This window comes from Bos mutus, chromosome 8 (assembly GCF_027580195.1).
Source record: "Bos mutus isolate GX-2022 chromosome 8, NWIPB_WYAK_1.1, whole genome shotgun sequence".
NCBI lineage: Eukaryota > Metazoa > Chordata > Mammalia > Artiodactyla > Bovidae > Bos > Bos mutus.
This window is the reverse complement of record NC_091624.1, coordinates 49548299-49573080: the sequence shown is the minus strand read 5'-3', so window position 1 is coordinate 49573080 and position 24782 is coordinate 49548299. Positions and strand designations below refer to the sequence as shown.

At 41.8% G+C, this 24782-nt stretch overlaps 1 protein-coding gene across 1 annotated transcript in view; it reads left to right on the top strand.

Annotated features, from left to right (window-relative positions):
• Positions 1-24782, top strand: part of GABBR2 (gamma-aminobutyric acid type B receptor subunit 2) — a 255169-nt gene that overhangs the window by 87740 nt on the left and 142647 nt on the right. The window contains exon 6 of the mRNA XM_070374928.1: positions 10078-10278. Within this exon, the coding sequence (XP_070231029.1) occupies positions 10078-10278 (201 nt within the window). The remainder of the gene's footprint in view (positions 1-10077; positions 10279-24782) is intronic.

Here is a 24782-nt window from a genome sequence, read left to right as displayed (position 1 = left end):
TTTATTCATTTTTAGGGCTGAGTAATGTTCCATGTGGTACACATGGTATATCTGTACCACATCTTTATTTTTTCGATGTTGAGTCACATCATGATTTTTATATTATTAAAACTGTGATGTAAGAATTAAAAGTGAAGGGTTTTTTTTAATTTATTTATTTTAGTTGGAGGCTAATTACTTTACAATATTGTAGTGATTTTTGCCATACATTGATATGAATCAGCCATGGGTTTACATGTGTTCCCCATCCTGAACCCCCCTCCCACCTCCCTCCCCATCCCATCCCTCTGGGTCATCCCAGTGCACCAGCCCTGAGCACCCTGTCTCATGCAATGAACCTGGACTGGCGATCAATTTCATATATGATAATATACATGTTTCAATGCTATTCTCTCAGATCATCCCACCCTTGCCTTCTCCCACACAGTCCAAAAGACTGTTCTATACATCTGTGTCTCTGTTGCTGTCTCGCATACAGGGTTATCATTACCATCTTTCTAAATTCCATATATATGTGTTAGTATACTGTATACTGTTTTTCTTTCTGGCTTACTTCATTCTGTATAATAGGCTCCAGTTTCATCCACCTCATTAGAACTGATTCAAATGTATTCTTTTTAATGGCTGAGTAATATTTCATTGTGTATATATGTGCCACAGCTTTCTTATCCATTCATCTGCTGATGGACATCTAGGTTGCTTCCATGTCCTGGCTATTATAAACAGTGCTGCAGTGAACATTGGGGTATATGTCTCTTTCAATTCTGGTTTCCTTGGTGTGTATGCCCAGCAGTGGGATTGCTGGGTCATATGGCAGTTCTATTTCCAGTTTTTTAAGGAATCTCCACCCTGTTCTCCATAGTGGCTGTACTAGTTTGCATTCCCACCAACAGTGTAAGAGGGTTCCCTTTTCTCCACACCCTCTCCAGCATTTATTGCTTGTAGATTTTTGGATAGCAGCCATTCTGACCGGCGTGAGATGGTACCTCATTGTGGTTTTGATTTGCATTTCTCTGATAATGAGTGATGTTGAGCATCTTTTCATGTGTTTGTTAGCCATCTGTATGTCTTCTTTGGAGAACTGTCTGTTTAGTTCTTTGGTCCATTTGTTGATTGGGTCATTTTTCTGGAATTGAGCTGCAGGAGTTGCTTATATATTTTTGAGATTAATTCTTTGTCAGTTGCTTCATTTGCTATTATTTTCTCCCATTCTGAAGGCTGTCTTTTCACCTTGCTTATAGTTTCCTTCATTGTGCAGAAGCTTTTAAGTTTAATTAGGTCCCATTTGTTTATTTTTTGCTTTTATTTCCAATACACTGGGAGGTGGATCATAGAGGATCCTGCTTTGATTTATGTCAGAGTGTTTTGCCTATGTTTTCCTCTAGGAGTTTTATAGTTTCTGATCTTACATTTAGATCTTTAATCCATTTTGAGTTTATTTTTGTGTACAGTGTTAGAAAATGTTCTGGTTTCATTCTTTTACAAGTGGTTGACCAGTTTTCCCAGCACCACTTGTTAAAGAGATTGTCTTTTCCCCATTGTATATTCTTGCCTCCTTTGTCAAAGATAAGGTGTCCATAGGTGTGTGGATTTATCTCTGGGCTTTCTATTTTGTTCCATTGGTCTATATTTCTGTCTTTGTGCCAGTACCATACTGTCTTGATGACTGTAGCTTTATAGTAGAGCCTGAAGTCAGGCAGGTTGATTCCTCCAGTTCCATTCTTTCTCAAGGTTGCTTTGGCTATTTGAGGTTTTTTTGCATTTCCATACAAATTGTAAAATTATTTGTTCTAATTCTGTGAAAAATACCATTGGTAGCTTGATAGGGATTGCACTGAATCTATAGATTGCTTTGGGTGGTATACTCATTTTCACTATATTGATTCTTCCAATCCATGAACATGGTATATTCCTCCATCTATTTGTGTCCTCTTTGATTTCTTTCACCAGTGTTTTATACTTTTCTATATATAAGTCTTTTGTTTCTTTGGGTAGATATATTCCTAAGTATTTTATTCTTTTCGTTGCAATGGTGAATGGAATTGTTTCCTCAATTTCTCTTTCTGTTTTCTCATTGTTAGTGTATAGGAATGCAAAGGATTTCTGCAACTTTACTATATTCACTGATTAGCTCTAGTAATTTTCTGGTGGAGTCTTTAGGGTTTACTATATAGAGGATCATGTCATCTGCAAACAGTGAGAGTTTTACTTCTTATTTTCCAATCTAGATTCCTTCTATTTCTTTTTCTGCTCTGATTGCTGTGGCCAAAACTTCCAAAACTATGTTGAATAGCAGTGATGAGAGTGGGCACCCTTGTCTTGTTCCTGACTTTAGGGGAAATGCTTTCAATTTTTCACCATTGAGGATAATGTTTGCTGTGGGTTTGTCATATATAGCTTTTATTATGTTGAGGTATGTTCCTTCTATTCCTGCTTTCTGGAAGGTTTTTATCATAAATGGATGTTTAATTTTGTCAAAGGCTTTCTCTATTATCTATTGAGATAATCGTATGGTGGTATATTACGTTGACTGATTTGTGAATATTGAAGAATCCTTGCATCCCTGGGATAAAGCCCACTTGGTCATGATGTATGATCTTTTTAATATGTTGTTGGATTCTGTTTGCTAGAATTTTGTTAAGGATTTTTGCATCTATATTCATCAGTGATATTGGCCTGTAGTTTTCTTTGTTTGTGGCATCTTTGTCTGATTTTGGTATTAGGATGATGTTGGCCTCATAGAATGGGTTTGGAAGTTTACCTTCCTCTGCAATTTTCTGGAAGAGTTTGAAAGGGATAGGTGTTAGCTCTTCTCTAAATTTTTGGTAGAATTCAGCTGTGAAGCCGTCTGGTCCTGGGCTTTTGTTTGCTGGAGTATTTCAGATTACAGTTTCAATTTCCATGCTTGTGATGGGTCTGTTAAGATTTTCTATTTCTTCCTGGTTCAGTTTTAGAAAGTTGTACTTTTCTAAGAATTTGTTCATTTCTTCCAAGTTGTCCATTTTATTGGCATATAGTTGCTGATAGTAGTCTCTTATGATCCTTTGTATTTCTGTGTTATCTGTTCTGATTTCTCCATTTTCATTTCTAATTTTGTTGATTTGATTCTTCTCCTTTGTTTCTTGATGAGTTTGGCTAATGGTGTGTCAATTTTATCTGTCTTCTCAAAGAACCAGTGTTTAGCTTGTTGATTTTTGCTATGGTCTCTTTTGTTTCTTTTGCATTTATTTCTGTCCTAATTTTTAAGATTTCTTTCCTTCTACTAACCCTGGGGTTCTTCATTTCTTCCTTTTCTAGTTGCTTTAGATGTAGAGTTAGGTTATTTGTTTGACTTTTTTTCTTGTTTCTTGAGGTAAGCCTGTATTGCTATGAACCTTCCCCTTAGCACTGCTTTTACAGTGTCCCATAGGTTTTGGGTTGTTGTGTTTTCATTTTCATTCATTTCTATGCATATTTTGATTTTTTTTTATTTCTTCTATGATTTGTTGGTTATTCAGAAGTGTGTTGTTTAGCCTCCATGTGTTGAAATTTTTAATAGTTTTTTTCCTATAATTGAGATCTAATCTTATTGCATTGTGGTCAGAAAAAATGATTGGAATAATTTCAATTTTTTTGAATTTACCAAGGCTAGATTTATGGCTCAGGATGCGATGTATCCTGGAGAAGGTTCCATGTGCACTTGAGAAAAAGGTGAAATTCATTGTTTTGGGGTGAAATGTCCTGTAGATATCAATCAGGTCTAGCTGGTCCATTGTGTCATTTAAAGTTTGTGTTTCCTTGTTAATTTTCTGTTTAGTTGATCTATCCATAGGTGTGAATGGGGTATTAAAGTTTCCCACTATTATTATGTTATTGTTAATTTCCCCTTTCATACTTGTTAGCATTTGCCTTACATATTGCAGTGCTCCTATGTTGGGTGCATATATATTTATAATTGTTATATCTTCTTCTTGGATTGATTCTTTGATCATTATGTAGTGGCTTTCTTTGTCTCTTTTCACGGCCTTTATTTTAAATTCTATTTTATCTGATATGAGTATTGCTACTCCTGCTTTTTTTTGTCTCCATTTGCATGAAATATCTTTTTCCAGCCCTTCACTTTCAGTCTGTATGTGTCCCTTGTTTTGAGGTGGGTCTCTTGTAGACAGCATATATAGGGGTCTTGTTTTTGTATCCATTCAGCCAGTCTTTGTCTTTTGGTTGGGGCGTTCAACCCATTTACATTTAAGGTAATTATTGATAAGTATGGTCCCGTTGCCATTTACTTTGCTGTTTTGGGTTTGAGTTTATACACCCTTTCTGTGTTTCCTGTCTAGAGAAGATCCTTTAGCATTTGTTGAGGAGCTGGTTTGGTGGTGCTGAATTCTCTCAGCTTTTGCTTGTCTGTAAAGCTTTTGAATTCTCCTTCATATCTGAATGAGATCCTTGCTGGGTACAGTAATCTGGGTTGTAGGGTTTTCTCTTTCATCACTTTAAGTATGTCATTTCCTTCTGGCTGCACCACATCTTTGTTACCCATTTACCTGTCTGGATATTTAGGTTACTTCCGTGTCTTGCCTATTGTAAATAAGTAGTACTGCTATGAACATAGGGGTTCTATGTATCCTTTATTTTATTCATTTGTTTTAAGCTTTAAGTTTTTATTTTATACAAAGAGTATAGTTGCTTTGCAATGTTGTGTTAGTTTATGCTGTACAGCAAAGTATTATCAGCTATATATATATATATATACATACATATACATATATAGGGGTGCATGTGTCTTTTCAAATTAGATTTTTCTCCAGATATATGCCCAGGACTGGATCATACCTTACCTGCTTCCTGGGAAATCTATATGTAGGTCAAAAAGCAACAGTTAGAACCAGACATGGAACAACAGACTGTTTCCAAATTGGGAAAAGAGTATGTCAAGGCTGTATATTGTCACTCTGCTTATTTAACTTCTATGCAGAGTACATCATGTGAAATACTGGGCTGGATGAAGCACAAGCTGGAATCAAGATTGCCAGGAGAAATATCAATAACCTCAGATATGCAGATGACACCAACCTTATGACAGAAAGTGAGAAGGAACTAAAGAGCCTCTTGACGAAAGTGAAAGATGAGAGTGAAAAACTTGGCTTAAAACTCAACATTCAAAAAACTAAGATCATGGCATCTGGTCCCATCACTTCATGGCAAATAGATGGAGAAACAATGGAAACAGTGACAGACTTTTTTTCTTGGGCTCCAAAATCACTGCAGATGGTGACTGCAGCCATGAAATTAAAAGATGCTTGCTTCTTGGAAGAAAAGCTATGACCAACCTAGACAGCATATTAAAAAGCAGAGATATTACTTTGCTGACAAAGGTCCATCTAGTCAAAGCCATGGTTTTTCCAGTAGTCATGTATGGATGTGAGAGTTGGATCATAAAGAAAGCTGAGTGCAGAAGAATTGATGCTTTTGAACTGTGGTGTTGGAGAAGACTCTTGAGAGTCCCTTGGACTGCAAGGAGATCCAACCAGTCCATCCAAAAGGAAATCAATCCTGAATGTTCCTTGGAAGGACTGATGCTTAAGCTGAAACTCCAATACTTTGGCCACCTAATGCGAAGAACTGACTCAGATGAAAAGACCCTGATGCTGGGAAAGATTGAAAACAGAAGGAGAAGGGGAAAACAGAGAATGAGATGGCTGGATGGTATCACCAACTCTATGGACATGAGCTTGAGCAAGCTCCGGGAGTTGATGATGTATAGGGAGGCATGGGGTCGCAAAGGGTCGGATACAACTGAGCGACTGAACTGAACTGATAACAATTCTATTTGTGTTTTTTTAAGGAACCTCCATACTATTTTCCATGGTGGCTGTGCCAATTTACATTCATACCAACAGTGTTAGAAAGTTCCGTTTTCTCCACATTCTCTCCAGCATTTATTATTTGTAGATATTGTAAATATAATGTTGTTTGTATTTTAGTGATGACCATTCTAACCATGTGATGTGAAATCTTATTGTTTTGATTCACATTTCTCTAATAACTAGTGATGTTTAGCATCTTTTCATTTGCCTATTGGCCATTTGTATGTCTTCTTTGGAGAAATGTCTATTTAGATCTTCTGCCCATTTTTGATTAGGTTGCTTTTTTGTTCCTCATTTAATTTCTACACCAACCCAATGAGATGGGCTTTGCTTTCCAAAGGCTATAGGTGAGAAAAGCAAGATCCGAGGAGTTATGGGCCAGATTACCCAGATGCTATGTGGCACAGAATTGGCTTGACTATAGTCTTCTTTTCCCCAGGAGATCAGTGGAAAAAATTTTATCTTCATCAAAATTGACTAATGTTCTTAACAAAATATGTTGTCATTCAAGTGGACTGAGCTTCTGTGGAAAATTCACTCACAAGGAACACCTAATAGAACAGTGGCAGGTCAAACAGCTATCACAGCAGATTCCTGGGATGCTGCTTCCAAATGATCACCTGGTCTTTGATCTCAGCTGCTGCTGCTGCTGCTGCTAAGTCGCTTCAGTCGTGTCTGACTGTTCAACCCCATAGATGGCAGCCCACCAGGCTCCCCTGTCCCTGGGATTCTCCAGGCAAGAACACTGGAGTGGGTTGCCATTGCCTTCTCCAATGCATGAAAGTGAAAAGTTAAAGTGAAGTCGCGCAGTCGTGTCCGACTCTTCGCAACCCCATGGACTGCAGCCTACCAGGCTCCTCCGTCCATGGCATTTTCCAGGCAAGAGTACTGGAGTGGGGTGCCATTGCCTTCTCCATTCCTTCTCCAGAGAGGAATGCAAATCTGCCTTTGTGTCTGATGAAAAGACCTCCTCATGTTGTCTCTCTGTCTATTGGCTCTTACTTACCATATATTCTTAATAGGTGGGGCTATCTTGCCTCACCTTTTAAGATTGAGAAAACTTAATTCCCTGGTGGCCTGGTGGTTAAGGATCCTGGGCTTTCACTGCTATGGCCCCGGTTCAATCCTTGGTTGGGGAACTGAGATCTCACAAGCTGAGTGATGTGGCCAAAATAAGAAAAGATTAAGAAAGATTCAGAAAAGTTTTACTTTGTTTTACTAAGAATGGAAGGAAATTAAAACCAAAAAAAAAAAAAAAAAACCATTGACTTTGGGTCTTGTCCTCTTGACTTAACTGAATGTGTTTGGGCAAATTCCTCAATCTGTAAGACTCAATTGCTTTGTCTATAAAATAGAGATAATAGCATACACGTCATAGGGCTATTGTGAGAATAAAATAAGATACTGTATATAAATGACCAAGCACATAATAGGGGTTCAATATATGTGAGTTCCTCTCTGCCAGTGAAAGGTGAGAGTTGTGAAGTCTCACATGTTTTGAGTGAGTGAGTGCTAAGTTGCTTCAATCATGTCTGACTCTTTGCGACCTTATGGACTGTAGCCCACCAGGCTCCTCTGTCCTTGGGATTTCCCAGGCAAGAATACTGGACTGGGTTGCCATTTACTGCTCCAGGGGATCTTCCTGACCCAAGGGTTGAACCCGCATCTCCTGTGGCTCTTCAATTGCAGGATTCTTTACTATGACACAAGGGAATCCCCCTCACAGGGTTGACCACTGATTAAATAACCTGGAATCATTGGAATGACTCTTTTGTTCAGAGGTTTAGCCCCCAGCCAGGATCTGGGATTATCTTTAGAAAACAAACAAAAAAAAAGTTTCTGTGGGCTAACCCCCATTTATTAGAGGGGAGCCCAGGTGGCTGCCTTCTTTTGTTGAACTGCGGTTTTGTTATGTGATTGTAATATAAGGGCTGTGTTTTTCTACAACAGCTTTGATTGGGGCAAGAGTATAATGTAGTTGCTGGGAAAATGACTACGATCTGAGGCTGCATCATGAAAAGTACAGTGTCTAGAATGAGGGAGGTGAAAGTTCCGTATCACTGGAGGATTCTAGAGAACAGGAAATGTGATCATTGACTTGAGATAGTTGAAGAGCTGTTTTATGAAACAATCTCAGTTTACTCTGGAGTCTTCACTGAATCAATGAATAGAGGCCATGGAGATGGAATCTGAGCTTAAGTTAAGGAACAAATATTCTAATTCACCTTTACCCCCAAGCAGATGCTGCACACTCCAGGCTGGGCTTTTTCGGATGTTGAGAGAATTTTAGAATTGCCTCCCCAGATGTAGGGATGAAAGGAACACTCCTGCTTATCATGGACTTGATAATAACTGTTCTGTACCAGACAGAATAGGGGCTCTAGCCCACCTTTCTGGGCAGACCCTGGCCTAGCATGCTACAGCCTAAGTGGAGGGCAACCAAAACCTCCCAGGCATCCAGAACCATCCTACAGGCTCCTCTCTCCACACCCTCTTGGCCTCTATGCTGTCTTTCTTGTAAGTCAAGGAACATAAAGGATGTAACATGAATTGTTTTCCCCATGTGTGCTCCTAACATAGGTAACTCCCCAGGAATGAATTGCTGGATTGTTTTAGGCTCACATTTTAAAAGTATGCAGTTCATTACAGCACACCTAGAGCATTTGCATAACCATCACTCTGTAGTCACATCCGGGCGTTTTGATTCCTGAGAGGGCTGTGAGCTCTACTCAAAAACTTCATTCTGGACTCAGCTTTGATGGAATGTGACATTCCTACACTTTGGGACTTTCTGGGTGCATATAAGCTATCAAAAAGCATGTTTTTCCTGATGTAAAATCATCACAGTAAGAATTAAAGCCAAGTGGGGGTGTATGAGAACAGTCTGACAATTTTTTGCTTAAATGGGAGTTAGGCAGTGTGGCTTTGCAGCATAAGAGGAGGAGACCTAGGTTCCAGACTCTATGACCTTGCAAAAGTGACTTTCCCTCTCTGGTTCCCAATTTCTTCATCTCTAAAATGAGGTTAAATAAACTTTGCCCAGACCATCTCAAATGGTGAACATGAAGAACCAATAAGATGGGCGTAAAGCATATAAATATAAGGGACTTTTTTTAGGATCTGGATTTATGCCCACCATGCTTTGGGTAAAGATTCAGAGGGATGTTCAGTTTGCCAAGTGGCATCTTACATAAGTTGCATGCTTACATTAAATTTTCTTGGCCCCCTTGCAAAATTGTTCCCCCCTGAGTTATATTTTAAGATTATGATCCCAGCTTTTCGTAAAAATCTATACAAAAATAGCCTTATGAAATCTGTTTGTTGTGGGGACACTGTTGATACCATGCTAGCTAATTTGACAGTATCCTCCATATGAGGCTTTTTTTTTTTTTTAGGGATTAAAGCCTAGAAAACATTTTGCGTCCTTGAGAGACTGGTGTTTTTTCTCCTTAGTGAAAATGAGAGCTCTGTAATTAATATCATTGCCCTTTTCTCTTGGGCTGCCAGGAAGGTCATCACCTATAGCGTTGGAACCTTCGGTGGTCTCATCTATCCTCTGTTCCCTTTACCTCCAGTAGTGTTAGTCACTTAGTCGTGTCCTACTCTTTGTGGATCTATGGACTGTAGCCCGCCGGGCTCCTCTTTCCTTGGGTATTCTCCAGGCAAGAATACTGGAGTGGGTTGCCATGCCCTCCTCCAGGGGATCTTCCCCACACAGGGATTGAACCCGGGTCTCCTGCACTGCAGGCGAATTCTTATTTGTTATTGTTGTTGTTCAGTCGCCAAGTCATGTCCGACCCCATGGACTGCAGCACACCAGGCTCCTCTGTCCATGGAATTCTCCAAGCACAAATACTGGAGTGGGTAGCCTCCAGGGGATCTACCTGGAGGGATCTACCTTCTCCAGGGGATCTTCCTGACCCAGGAAGATACCACCAATAAGCATATTACCTCCAGTAAGCATATTATAATTTATATTTTCCCAAGCACTTACGTTTTCATTTTTATTCAGTGTTTTATTATTTTAGTATACGTTTCCTATAAACTACCTTGGATACCTTGAGAGATGATGATGAGGAGACCAAGCAAGTAATGGAGAAATTAACAAATCCTCTGGTATGAGGAAGCCCGAGTCCCCCCACCCCTCCACCCCTACCTTTCCCACAGGTTTCAAAGCTTTGAAAAAAATGTTTGTCTCTTGGTGCCTTCATGATCAACCCATCTCTTGCAGGCATATGAGGAGAATATGTATGGGAGCAAATACCAGTGGATCATCCCGGGTTGGTATGAGCCTTCCTGGTGGGAGCAGGTGCACGCAGAAGCCAACTCCTCCCGTTGTCTCCGGAAGCATCTGCTTGCTGCCATGGAGGGCTACATCGGCGTGGACTTCGAGCCCCTGAGCTCCAAGCAGATCAAGACCATCTCTGGGAAGGTCAGTGCCATGTTGTCCAGTGATGTCTGCAGAAAGTGCCCAGATCTTGTTCTGGCCTTTGCTGTGTGATTTTGAGCAAATCATTTGACCTCTCTGAGGCTCTATTTGTTATTTGTTATAGGAGTATAAACAAATCTTGTATTTGTTAAAGGAGTATATCTGGCTGTCTCCCTCTTCTAGGGAATTGTGGGAATCAAATGAGGTAAGGGTGCTTTCTAAGCACATAACATGGTGTAAGGGATGGAGTCATGACTGTTATAGTACCAACTGCAGGCATTGACTTTCAGACGAGACCACCATTTCATCCCCTGTACCCTCTGACCTGGAATGTCATTTCTCAGTCTCATTGATGCTCCTGTCAGCCTGGAGGAGAAAAATAACCCCTCAAGCAGACTTGGGGAAACAGGTACTGAAGACCAGAAAGACTGGTCCAAACCCCAGTTTTGCCACTTACCAGATGTATGACCTTGAGCTTGAGTTTTCTGAGCTGCTGTTTTTTTCATCTGTATCGTGGCAGTGCAAATATCCTCCTCTGGGGTCAAAAGGAGGACTGGTTGGCAGGTTGTGCAATGTGGCTGGCATGATGCCCAGCACCTTGTGCTGTCATAGCTGGGAGGAGGACCTTGGCAGGGTGCTTACATCCTCAGGCCTCCACTAGGGATGTTCCCATTAGGGATGACTAACCCCTGGCATGCTTTTATCATAGGGCTGTGAGAGAACAGGTAGCATGGTGTATGTAAAAGTATTTCCAAAGTGTACTATTCTCTATCACTGAAAGCATTATCAAGAATTGGATGGTGACAGCCCCAGTGACAATGGCAACATCCATCTCTCAATTCTAACCACCAGCCAAAGTTTAGTACAGCAGGGCACATGATTCTTTTCTGTCTCCTCTGATCTCAGATTTTTAAATCCTCCACCCACCTTCAATTTCACTTAAAGAATCAGTTTCATAATAAAGTAAATATATATAATATATATTTATTTAGTTTTATCCATTATTTATTCTCAATCAGAGCCAATACTACAAGAATGATTTATTGATTTGTCCAAAAATTGCAAATCATTAGGACACATTTTATAAGCAGCTCTTTAAATCATGTGGCACCTGAGAGGGTCTGGAAAAAAACATTCTGGGTAGAAAATGTTGAAAGAAGTATTTTCATGCCTCAGTCAGTGACCATATAAAGTGTTGGGACATGCTGAATAATGAGTAGAAACAACTTATTTTTATTTCAGTAAATGTTATTTTTAAAGGTGTTGAAGTTTGCAGTTTATTAGAGAAGATTCTTGGGTCCAGGGATACCCTATACTTTAATCTAAAAATAGTATAAAATTTGAGGAAAGTACAAAAACGAAGAAGACATTTCCATGCAGGCAGACAGTATAATAATTAAAAAGAGAAACTTAAGGAAGACTAAAGATGAAAATGATTACACATGAGATCTGTGAAGCTAAGTGGGGGTAAGGGCTATGAGATGCCCCAAGGGCTGCAAATGTCATTCCAAGGAGCGTGAATGCTACCTAGGCACGGATGTAGAAATGCACAGGAATGCATTTTGGGAAGATCATTTTTTTGCAGTGTTTTTTGGAATAAACATTTTTACTTTATAACATCTTCCAAAAAGCATTAGTTGCTCAGTCGTGTCCAACTCTTTGCGACCCTGTGGACTGTAATCTGCCATGCTCCTCTGTCCATGGAATTCTCTGGGCAAGAATACTGGAGCGGGTTGCCATACCCTTCTCCAGGGGATCTTTCCAACCCAGAACTGAACCCAGATATCCAGCACTGAAGGCATATTCTTTACCATTTGAGCCTCCTGGGAATCTTAACACCTCCCAAGCCACTGGCTTTACTTTGTAATTTAAAAATTTTAAATTTGGGGCCAGTGAGGAGTCTGAGGCTTTCCAGGTGGCACTAGTGGTAAAGAACCCACCTGCCAATGCAGGAGACATAAGAAGGTTTGATCCCTGGGTCAGGAAGATCCCCTGGAGGAGGGCATGGCAACCCACTCCAGTATTCTTGCCTGGAGAATCCCATGGACAGAGGAGCCTGGCGGGCTCTAGTCCATAGGGTTGCAGAGAGTCAGACACGACTGAAGCCACTTAGCATGCACACACGAAGAGGCTGACCTCATCCCCATATCACTATACACATGAATGGGCACCTTGGAGCTACTCCTGGGGCTCTTCACTTCACCCACAGTGTGGGTTACCCATTCCTGGGTGTCCCCAGATGGAGCAATGCCATCAGGAGCAGAGCCAGGCAGCCTTCCTGCTTGGGGCAGCTCTGAAATTCCAGATGACCCAGCCCCTGTCCCACAGTCACTGAGGCAAGAGGCAGCATTTCTTACAATCTTAAGGTTGAAAGATTGAAGTTACACAGGGAAATTTTCAGCCTCTTTGCCTCTGGGATTCTGGGTTTAGGGCTCTCCTGACAGGCTTCCCTGGTAGCTCAGGGGTAAATAATCTGCCTGCCAATGCAGGAGACTCCAGTTTGATCTCTGGATTGGGAAGCTCCCCGGGAGAAAGAAATGGCAACCCACTCCGGTATTCTTGCCTGGGAAGTCCCAAGGATAGAGGAGCCTGGTGGGTTACAGTCCATGGGGTCACAAATACGTGACTTAGCGACTAAACAACAACAATGGGTCACGTAGACCAGCCTCCCATCAGACTCTCAGATCCTTCCAGTGGCACAGGACTTACAACTGATCCCCTAATTTTCCCCACTGGCCCCTCTGGGCCTCCACAGGTCCTGTTGGCAACCACCATATCCCTGTAGGCATTCCTTGTCCCTCATGGGCCCACCCCTCCAGTTGTAACTCATAGTTCCAGGGCCAGGTCTAAGGGTAGAATTTAAGGGGGTGCCAAGGACCTCAGTGGGAAAATCAAATATCAAAATGTTAAATAAAGACAGGATCCACAAGGTCACCATTAGGGTGAACTGATTTGAGTCACATAATTACAGAAACACATCTTGTCTTTATTTAAATTTTTGCTTATCATGGATTTTTTTTTGCATTCATTTTGATTTTTTTTATAACCTTGATTACTGAGGTTTTGGGCCACTTCTTCCTTTTGCTTCTGAAGGGAAGCCTTCACTCACCTCCCTTTGGCCCTTGCCCTGCACAGATTGTGTTTGTCAGGCCCCTTCCCATGCTCAGCCCATTCTCTGTACTTGATCGTGTTGAATGCTCTCTCAACAGGGTGTGGGGCCCAGAGTTAATGAGGCATTCCTATTTGTGGTCTGACCACAAGCCAACTTCCCCAACCAACCCTCAAGAATATATGGCTCAAGAAAGTTCTAGAAAGTCATGAAATAGTTCTTGAATTTGGTTTTGTGGTATATGTGACTGCTGGGGACCTTGGTCAGCATGGCACAGGCTCTTGGGTAAGTACCTGTATTCTGGGGTCTGTCAGTATCCATAAAACAAGCAAACACTTATAGAACCAAGTCAGTGGACTCTTCCACCGTCTCTGTTTACACACAGAAAAGCTGAGGAGCAAAAAGGGGAATAGCACACCCAGGATCCTTGTAGTGGGTTAAACAGGAACAGTGGCCCCTAAAAGGATATGTCCGGTTCCTAACACTTAGAACTTGTGACGTGACCTTATTTGGGGAAAGAGTCTTTATGGATGTAATTAATTTAAGGCTCTTGAGATGAGATTATCCTAGACTACCTGCAGACGTGCATGCTAAGTTGCTTTAGTCGTGTCCAACTCTGTGCAACTGCATGGATTGTAGCCCTCGGGCTCCTCTGTCCATGGGATTCTCCAGGCAAGAGTACTAGAGTGGGTTGCCATTTCCTTCTCCGGGGGATCTTCCCAACCCAAGGATCGAACCTGCATCTCTTGTATCTTCTGCACTGGCAGGAAGGTTCTTTACACTAGCGCCACCACCTGAAAGTGAAAGTGAAGTTGCTCAGTCGTGTCTGACTCTTTGCAACCCCATGGACCGTAGCCCACCAGGCTCCTCCGTCCATGGGATTCTCCAGGCCAGAATACTGGAGTGGGTTGCCATATGACAAATATTCTTATAAAGAAAAGGCAGAGGAGGTTTGCTATTTGGAGAAGATCATGTGAAGATGGAGCCAGAGATTGGAATTACAAGACAAGGAACTCCAAGGATTTCTGGAAGCCTCTAGAATCTAGAAGAAAGGCATGAAATGGATTCCCCTTGGAGCTTCCAGAGGGAACCAACGCTGCCAGCACCTTAGTTTCAGTCTTCTGGCCTCTATAACTGTGAGCCAATAAGTTTCTGTTTAAACCACCGAGTTTGTGGAAATTTGTTATGGCTACCCCAGGACACTGATAATGTCACCCAGCAGGTCAGGGACAGATCCAGGGACTGGAAACCAGGACTGCTAAATTCCCACTCACTGCCCCTTGCCCTCTACCATGCTCTTCCTCTCAACTTGGGACATGCCTAGGAGCAGAGCACATCCAAGTTGGCCCTTTTTGTGATGTCTTAGTGGGCCTGTTATTAAGTGGCAGAACAGGACAGCATAAGTCTAGTAATCAGGAGATTTAGTGCCTCCATCTGCCACCTCAGCTAGACCCTCACTATCCCTGGGCCTCAGTTTCCTCAAATGAAAATGAGAGATTTGGACCATATAACTCCTAGCATCCTTTCACAGTAAAATTCTCTGACTCTGTGTAGGTATGATATTGAGTTATTACAGTGAGCTGTGTGATATGGTTATAATGTTAAACTCTGGAACCCCCAGGATAGAGGTGACCCATGATAAAGTCACAGAATCGGGTGGAATAGTGGGCCCTCCTGGAATGTATTCTCTGCAGTTCTCTCTTCCATATGCCTGTCTCTAGTGCCAAGCTGCCCCAGCTTGTTCATTAGCATCCAGGAGATTTCTGGGAGGAGGAATAACAAGGTCTCCCTCCCCAGCACATTCATCAGTCCCTGCCAGTTGGAATTTCCAGTGATGGGACAAGTGCAGACCTTTGGGCTTCCCCAAGCACATTCAGAGTTCAATTTTCCAGAACCTCCCGTAAATAGCTTCTGGATACTTGATTTGGCTATCATGTCTCTTTCTCCTTGTTAAAGTTCCCCATCACCACTCTATTCCCCTAAAGTGACTCTGTTGACATTGGTGATTTCCAGTGTCAGCTTTCACTTTTCAATGTCCCACTGGGATTGTTTCCACTGTAAGTATTTATAATTTTTGTATAAAATTCCAGTGATGGCTTAGCCTCTCCAATAAGGACATTCTTCCCTGTTACCATTCTCCTGCTGAGATACACAGAGTTGGGCCAAGGCACCAGATGGAAGTGTTCACAGAACCCTGGAATCAGTGGGAACCTCAGAAGTGGCACCAACCCTCCACCAAAGGCACAGGCTCTTTCTTTGGAAGATTTCTGTAATGTTTTCCAGCAAGAAACTTCTGTGACCACCCACGACTGTTTATCCAACACAGCAGAACAAAAGGAAACAGAGATCTAATGAGTCCTCAAATTAGAGCAATGACCTGGGAAAAGCTGCACACATCTCTTTGTCACTGCCATGGGAGCTCCATAACAAAGAACCTGGGGCTTTTAGGAAGCTCTGGGCTCTAGAGAGGAGGATGAGAAGGTGATATGGAAAAGTAGAGATGCTCCCCAGGGAGTCAAGCTTTATGATGCTGCTGCCTCTGCCCCCACCTTCCCCACAAAGCTCCTGTTACCGGCTACTTCCCTAGATATTCACATCCCTGGGAGACGGGCAGTGTGGCAAAGGAACATGGGCTCAGGAGGAAAGGTGTGGTGTGGCAGGTAGTTGTTCATGCAACATCCTTAGCCCTTCTTCCTCTTCAGTAGCATAACTCTGATTTTTAACTGGGTATGTTGCCACTCATCTGAAAATATACATTTCCCAGCCTCCCATGTAGCTAGATAGAGCCAGGATTCTAAGTCTAACCAGTGAGATTTAAGTAGAAGTATTATACAAGACTTCTAAAAGCCTACTTTTGAGGAGAGCTTACCCTTCTTTCTTCTCCTCTGTATTGGTTGAAATATGGATGAGATGGCTGGAGTTATAGCAGCCATTTTGTATCAACAGGTGACCTTGAGAAGGAAACTTTACGATCAGTTCAGTTCAGTTCAGTCGCTCAGTCATGTCCGACTCTTTGTGACCCCATGAATCGCAGCACGCCAGGCCTCCCTTTCCGTCACCAACTCCTGGAGTTCACTCAGACTCACGTCCATCGAGTCAGTGATGCCATCCAGACATCTCATCCTCTGTCGTCCCCTTCTCCTCCTGCCCCCAATCCCTCCCAGCATCAGAGTCTTTTCCAATGAGTCAGCTCTTCGCATGAAGTGGCCCAAGTACTGGAGTTTCAGCTTTAGCATCATTCCTTCCAAAGAAATCCCAGGGCTGATCTCCTTCAGAATGGACTGGTTGGATCTCCTTGCAGTCCAAGGACTCTCAAGAGTCTTCTCCAACACCACAGTTCAAAAGCATCAATTCTTCAGTGCTCAGCTTTAGGATAGCGGGGCATAAAGATAAGAGCCTCAGTCTCTGGTTACACTGTGGAGTTGCTGTAGAAGCTCTGCACTGCCTACCCATGGACAACTTTTACTTGAGAGACAAACTATTTCATTTAAGTCACCAATAATTTTTTGTCTGTTATATTATATAACTGAACCTAATCAACAGTGATACAGTGACATTGGGCAAGTCATTTGGCCTTTCTCAAATTGTTTCTGATTATGCTGGAGTAATATGTCTTTTACAGATTTAGAAGGATTACATGAAGTAATACAGAGGAAAATACCTTGCTAAGTGCCAAGCACACAATAGGTGCTCAACAAATTGTAGTTCTCTTCCTTCATCAGTGCAGCAGCCTTGAAGTCAGGAGAAAGGAGTAATGAGTCAATTTATATGCACAAACCTTTTCTGGTTTGTTGTTGGAATTTTACTGATTGTATAGACTGATTTAGGAAAAACTGATATCTTTGTAATATAGAGTCTTTCCATCCATTCAATTTCCCTCAGAAATCTTTTGTGTGGAATTTTTGCATGTTTTTTATTTGATTTGTTTATAAGTATTTGATGTATTTTAGTGAATATATGTGCACAGTACTATTGGGTGCATACTTAGGGGTGGAATTTCTGAGTCACAGAGAATCCATATGCTCAGCTATAATAGACACTGCCAAGCAGATTTCTAAAGTGGTTGTACCAATTTACACACCCACTGGCAGAGATTGCGAGTTTCATTTGGTTCACACACTCACCAACTTTTGGCGTTGTTAGCTTTTAAATTTTAGCCAATCTAGTGGATGAGTAGTGGTATCTTATTTTTATTTTAATTTACATTTCTTTGATAAGTAATGAAGTTGTTGATCTTTTCATATTATTATTGGCCATTTTGATATTCTCTTTTATAAATTGACTATTCAAGTCTTTTGCCCATTTTTCCACTTGGATTCTCTGCATGTTTCTCACTGATTTGTAAAAGTTCTTTTTGTATTCTGGGTATGAATTCTTAGACAGTTATATTTATTACTTACATCATGTGTGTCTTATTTAAGCAACTTTGCCCACCCAAGCTCATGAAGATATTTTTCTATCTTGTCTTTGAGAAGTTTGTTTTACCTTTCACTTTTAGATATAGAAATCACGTGAAACTGATTTTATGTAACATCTGAGGTGGGCTTCCCTGGTGACTCAGACAGTAAAGAATTTGCCTGCAATGTGGGAGACCAGGGTTCGATCCCTGGTTTGGGAAGATCCCCCTGGAGAAGGGAATGGCTACCCACTCCGGTATTCTTGGGGCTTCCCTGGTGGCTCAGACAGTAAAGAATCTGTCTGCAATGCAGGAGAACCAGGTTCCATCCCTGGGTCAGGAAGATCCCGTGGAGAAGGGAATGGCTGCCCAGTCCAGTATTCTTGCCTGGAGAATTCCGTGGACGGAGGTGCCTGGCAGGCTACCGTGCATGGTGTCGCAAAGAGTCAGACACGACTGAAATGCCTTAGCTTCAGTGTGTGTAGATCTCTTTCTGGACTTTCTGTTCTCTTCCACTGGTCTGTTGGCCTATCCTTTAACCAATACCACACTGCCTTAGTAATTGAAGATTTTTCAGACCTGATGACTGGTAATGTTAAGTGCCTCATCTTTGTTCTTCTAGAAGGTTTTCTTGGATGTCCTCGAACCTGATGTCATGTTTCATTTAGATCTACTCATATGTTTACACTTTTCATTACTTCTTATTCCTCCCTTCATTTCTGTTCTGTTTATGATCATTTTCTTTCTGCCTATAGAACTTCTCTTGGTCTTTCTTTTAAAGAAAGAAAAGATGTTTTTTGGTTTTGCTGGAGACACATTCTCTCAGTTTCTGATTGTCTAAAGTTTTCTTTCACCTTAATATTGAGAGATATATTAATTAGGTGTAGAATTCTAGGTGGTCTGTTGTGTTCTTTTAGCACTTTCAGAGGTCATTTCTGAAATGTCTTGTCTTCTGGAATCCCTTGTTTCTGTTAAATCAGCCATCAGACTAATTGTTGCTCTTTTGAAGATAATGCATCCTTTTTTTTTCTCTAACTGCTTTTAAGATTTTATCTTTGCTTGACTCTTCAGCAGTTTTATATGCTGTGCTGAAGTACGGTTTTGTTTGGTTTTATCTTGGTTGGAGTTTAAGCATAATGGAACTTCATGAATCAGTGGATTGATATGTATTGGGGGAAATTCTAGGAAAATATCCCTTAAATACTGCTTCTACCTTTTTAACCTTTTCTCACATTTTAGGACACCAGTCATACATGTGCTATACATTTTCAACACATTCCATATATCTCTTATGTTTATTGCTTATTTTCTGTCCTTTTTCCCCTCCCTGTGCCTCAGGCTGAATATTTACTACTAACATTTCTTCAGTTCACTAACCTACTTTCTGCTGTGTCTAATATACTGTTTCATCCATCTATTGAGTTCTTAGTTTCATTTGTTGTATTAATATTTTAAAATTTTTAGGATTTTAGTTTTATTCTTTTTTTTCTTTCTTTGCTCCCTGTTTTCTGGTGATATTCTGTATCTTTTGTCTATTTTCTTGAACATATAAACCTGCTACATTAAAGTCCAGGCCTAATAAATTCAAGATATGAACCACCTGTAGATCTGCTTTGTTGCCTATTTTTCTTCTTTCCTTTCTTTCTTCCTTCTTTTTTTTTTAAGATTTGATCCTATTACCTGGTATACCTAGTAAGTTTAATTAATTGAATTCGGTATGAAAAATGAAAGAAGCTACAGGTGGCATTATCTTTCTTCAGAGAAGATTTTTCTCTTTGAGCAAACAGAATAGGGGCAGTTCACTTTATCCAGTCAAGAACTGAGATGATTCCAGGCTTCGCTTTAGTTTTCATAATATCTGGTCTGTTTTGGTTTGACTTTATTCCTATCTGTCCTTTAACATTCTAGACTAAAATCCTGGGATGTTTACTGGCCCTGGATTCCAACTTTTGTTCCTAATGTCCTGAGACTTTAAACATACCTGCTTGTGTTCTTATCCCCTTAGCCACCACTTTTCACTTGGCCTCTCATCCTCCTTGTTTTATGCAGCTTGTGCTGTGCTTAGTTACTCAGTCATATCCGACTCTGCGACCCCGTGGACTGTAGCCCGCCAGACTCCTCCGTCCATGGGTATTCTCCGGGCAAGAATACTGGAGTGATTTGCCATGCCATCCTCCTTATGCAGCTTGAGTAAGTGAGTGAGTGAAGTCGCTCAGTCGTGTCCGACTCTGCGACCCCATGGACTGTAGCCTACCAGGCTCCTCCCTCCATGGGATTCTCCAGGCAAGAATACTGGAGTGGGTTGCCATTTCCTTCTCCTGGGATCCAACCCAGGTCTCCTGAATTCCAGGCAGACGCTTTAACCTCTGAGCCACCAGGGAAGCCCCTTATGTAGCTTAGTTATCACCAAATATCACAAGTGCAGATGTCAGTGTGCATACTGGTATCCTGTGGTTCCTCTTTCTCTGAGACCTTGGCCCTATAAGCCTTGCCACCCTGATAACCCTGAACTATAGTTTTTTGTCTTCCCATCTCTGAGGGACTGATGAAAACACTGATCCACTGTTTTCTGTTCCTACAACTGGCCTTCCCACTTGCAGATCAACAAATGCCTCCAGGGGAAGCAGCGAAGAATGTTGGACACTTCTCAAAACATTTCTTTTCCCTCCAGGATCTTGGTTCTTCAAGTCCTAGATGTCCTGGTCGCTTTCTGATACCTTTGGATAGCTATATTTATATTTTATTCTGCTTTCCTTAATGTTTTTCATGGGAGCTTTAGTCTCATATAACCTATTTTGTCATAGATTGGATGTCTGAACTGAGACTGTTTTGCTTAAAAGGTGAAGAAGAGCGCATTGAGGACAGGGTAAGCATGTCACTAACTTCAGCTCTTTGAGAGATGTTATGGATAAGAGAAGGCAGACATGTTCTTTGCAGCTCCACAGAAAGACATAGCAAGCTACAGGGAGATAGGTATAAACTCTGTATCTGGAAGACTGATCTCATAGACGTCAAGCATTCCTTAAGTGGAAGGCTCCTCCTGAGGACATAGTGACTTTCCCAGCACTGAAAGAGTCTGAGAAAGGGCTCAGAAAAACACCTGGAAGCTGCTATTGAGAAAATCCAATAATCAGATTGTGAGAGGGATTTAATCAATGTTAACCAATTTATGTATTCTTGAAGTCTTAAAAGATCTTTTAAAATACAGTTGTCCAAGTTATCCCACAGACACAATAAAACAAATGTAGGGCCCTGCATTCTCAACAGGCTCCTTGGATGACCTACGAACTGGAGTAAAAGAGACTGCGCCCTAGTGTACCTTCCAAAGGAGACTCTGGTTGCAACGTCCCACGAAGGGTTCGAGAGAGAAACTCTGCTGGTTTTGCTGCTCTGCGGGGTTGGGGGTGGCAGTTGGAGATATGGAAGGAGATGTTTCCCCCTTCTCCTCTCTTCTGTCCATGAGACTTCCGTCTCCCAAGAAGCAGGACTCAGCTTGGTTCTGTTGGAATGACAGACCCGTAACGTTTAGTCACAGTGTTGGGTAGCAAACTTGTGTGGGCTAGCCTGGGAACCTAACCACTATTTATAACATGATTTCTGTATGAAAAGATGTTCCACGTTCCAACAACTGCCTCTCAAAAATATGTGGGGCACAACCTGTCAGTAATTGGGACTCTTCATATAAAACTTGTTTTCTCAGAAACTTTTAGCCTCTCAAGATAAACTTGACCTCAGAGCATGAGTAATCAATCAGTTTTCAGTGTCCGCTTTACAGCGGAAGAAATTCTTCTGCCCTGAATAATTGGAGACCTGCTTTAAGAACAACTATTAGCTTTTCTCAGACAATTGTGAAAGTGTCTGTTTCTGCTGTCATTGTTTTGCCTGAGGGAGATCGGCGCGGCTTCACCGGGGAACAGTGATGAATGGTCCCGGACATAGTGTGGTAGCAATGACTTCAGCATGGTGCTTGCAAAGACAGGGAGAATGAGGTCACCTTTCAGGCCTAAGCTACCGGGGTGTCCCACTCCAAGGACTTTACCCACAGAAGTGAGGTAAACAGGCACATTGCCAGTGTTCTCCAACCCCCTTTCCTCTGGTTGATGAACAGTTTTATGAGATAGAAAAGATAGGGATTTATAAGAGGTACACCTAAAAAATATATAGGGACTTGTGTTGGCCCCAATGTCAAATTGAATAAACAGTCTGATCTTGATCCCCTCTATTATCTACACACATGGAAATATCACCAATAAACTATATCAAAGAAGTTTAAAAACTACATTCATATACCTCCTGGTGAGGCAATACTGTGTCTGTTCGCCGAAGGTCTGACTCTTCCCACCTGCAACAACTTTAAGAATGTCGCAGAAACCTTCAAGGATGCCCCAGTGGCATGTCCTGGATAGAGAAGACGTCTTGAAACGTCATCTGAATGTACTCATTAGGTTGAACAAACAGGACTCAAAGAGACACCACCAGCCCTTGGATGCCTTTGCCTGCATCAGAAAAAGCCTCGGAGCAGCAAAGTCTTAGAGAGAAGAGTTCAAGAGGCCTCATTCCTTTGATGCTTAAGCAATTAATTAGATAAATAGACAATTCAGGTAAATTTTTGATACTTTAAAAATAGCCAATAGCTGAATTAATAGCCTGAAATATACCCAAATTTCTTTTTTTCTTTTTCTTTTAGGCCACACTGCACATCTTGCAGGATTTCAGTTCCCCAAGCAGGGACAGCATCCAGGCCCTCTGCAGTGGAAACATGGAATCCCGACCCCTGGACTGCCAAGGAATTCCCCCAAATTACATTTTAAAATCAAGAAAAATATAGCCAAATAGAAAAATAACAAGGATATGTTGAAACAAAGCACTAAAAGTTGTGACTCTCACCATACCAATATGGTGTAAAGAGGAAACACACCTCAGAAGTGAAAGTTGCCCATCTATATGTGGAGATCACTCTTAATAGTTAACTAGAGAAATGCAAATTAAGATGTAAAGAGATGTACATTTTTTTCTTGAGAAACTGACAATGATTTTAAAAATTGAGGGACTTCCCTGGTGGCCCAGTGGTTAGACTCTGCACTTCCACTGCAGGGGCACAGGTTTGCTCCCTGGTTGGAGAACCAAGATCCTGCGTGCTGAGCAGCTTAAAAAAAAGAAAGAAAGAAAGAAAGAAATGCCTATTGTGGTCCAGGATGTAAGGAAATGGGCACTTTCATATAGAGTGGAATTTTAGCTTTTCATGTTTGGAGAGGATAATTTGGCCCTTTAGATGTGTGAATAGCATTTAAGGTTTTTATACCTTTTGCCTCAGCAATTATATATCTGGGAATTTCTTCCGAAAAAATAATTATCAGTATGTGTTCAGAAAATTTAGATACAAGGGTGCTTTTTTTGCAATCCTGTAATTGGGAAAAATTAGAAAAAAGCTTTAATGTCCAATAATTGGAAATTAGCTAAGGAAGTAAAAGTAGGCCATTCACACACTGGAGGGCTGTTACCCCCTATCAGCACAGGCGAAGTCTTGGGTCTTTAGGGCATCCTGGGTGAGCAGTTGTTCCAGGTGGCCAGGTGAACAACCACTGTACTATTACTAGCAGTGACTGGAGTTCTTGGGGCACCAACACATCCTGGACACAGGACTGATGCTGTGCACTCATGGAACTGTCACAGCCACCTAGATGGGAGGATGCAGAGACCTGTAGGAGATAGGACCCCAGCCCCAGGTCACATTACCAAACCACTGAACTGGAACTGGAAGGCAGGTAAACCTGCTTCCAAGTCCTGTGTTCTTACCACTGTGCCAGGCTCCTGCCTGGATCACTCACCAGGAGGAGGCTTCTAGATCACCTGGTCCAACCTCCTCACTTTTCAGATGGAGAAACCGATGCTTAGAAAGGGTCTCTGCGGGTATTGTTTTGGGTTCTATGATCAAGATAACACCCTTGACCCCTTGGAGCTTAATTCTTCGGGTAGATGCACTGCAGGAAGTAAAAATTGCAATAAAGAAGATAAAACTAGTGGATAGAGATTGCCTGGCAGGAGGAGGTTGTGGAAAGGGTGGGTCAGGGAAGCATCCCTGAGAAACGACACATGTTGACGTTTGTGTGCCGAGAATATCAGGCCAGAGCTGGGGCAGAAGCTTCCTGGCAGAGGAGGCATCTAGCGCAACAGCCTCAAGTGCAAACAAGTCTGGTGTGAATGAAGGAGACCCAACAGGTTCAGGGAACAGGAAGCCTTATAATACACTATCTCATGCTCCCTGATAAGAAGTGAGCAGGCAGAGGATGCCTGTGGAGAGCCAGCCTCCAGGTGGAGGGGTGCAGTTACCTATGAGAAAGGGCTTGAGGAGCTGGGCTGGGCTGGAGACGGTGCTGTCTCCTTGAAGAACCCTTGGAATTAAAGAACTTCTGCCAGGTATTTTGACTGATGAACAGAACAGTGATGACTGGACATGATGCATTTCCAAAGGAAATCATAAATAGATAAAACCTGAGCTATCCAATAGGAGCCAAAATGTTTTTGGTTTTTTTTTAAAGGTGGTGGATTTGTTGCTGGGATACCATTCACATTTGGCCAGGCAGATTCCTCATTTGGTTGTCTGCAGATTCCACATTTGGAGGGGCTTGGTTGTACCCAGGCTCTGCTAACCCCTTGAGCCAAGGGCGAGAGACTTGAGATCCAGCCACGGAGTAACCCAGTCTTCAATGGCTCAGCTTCACCACTCTACTCGGATACCAGAACTGGCCCCAAACAACTTGGGGTGGTTTTCAAAAGGCAGTTATGACTTCAAAATTCAAACATGTGAGAAGCAGCAAAGATAAAATGAGACCAGTCTGGCTATACACACAGAGACACACACATACGCATGCTGTGTGACCTTAGGCAAGTCTCTAGACCTCTCTGTGTCTCCTGCTGCAGATTGAGAGGGCATGTGTGACTGTCTCTAAGGGGCCTTTTCTGGTATAAACTGACAATGAGTTCTGGTTTCTATGTTTGATT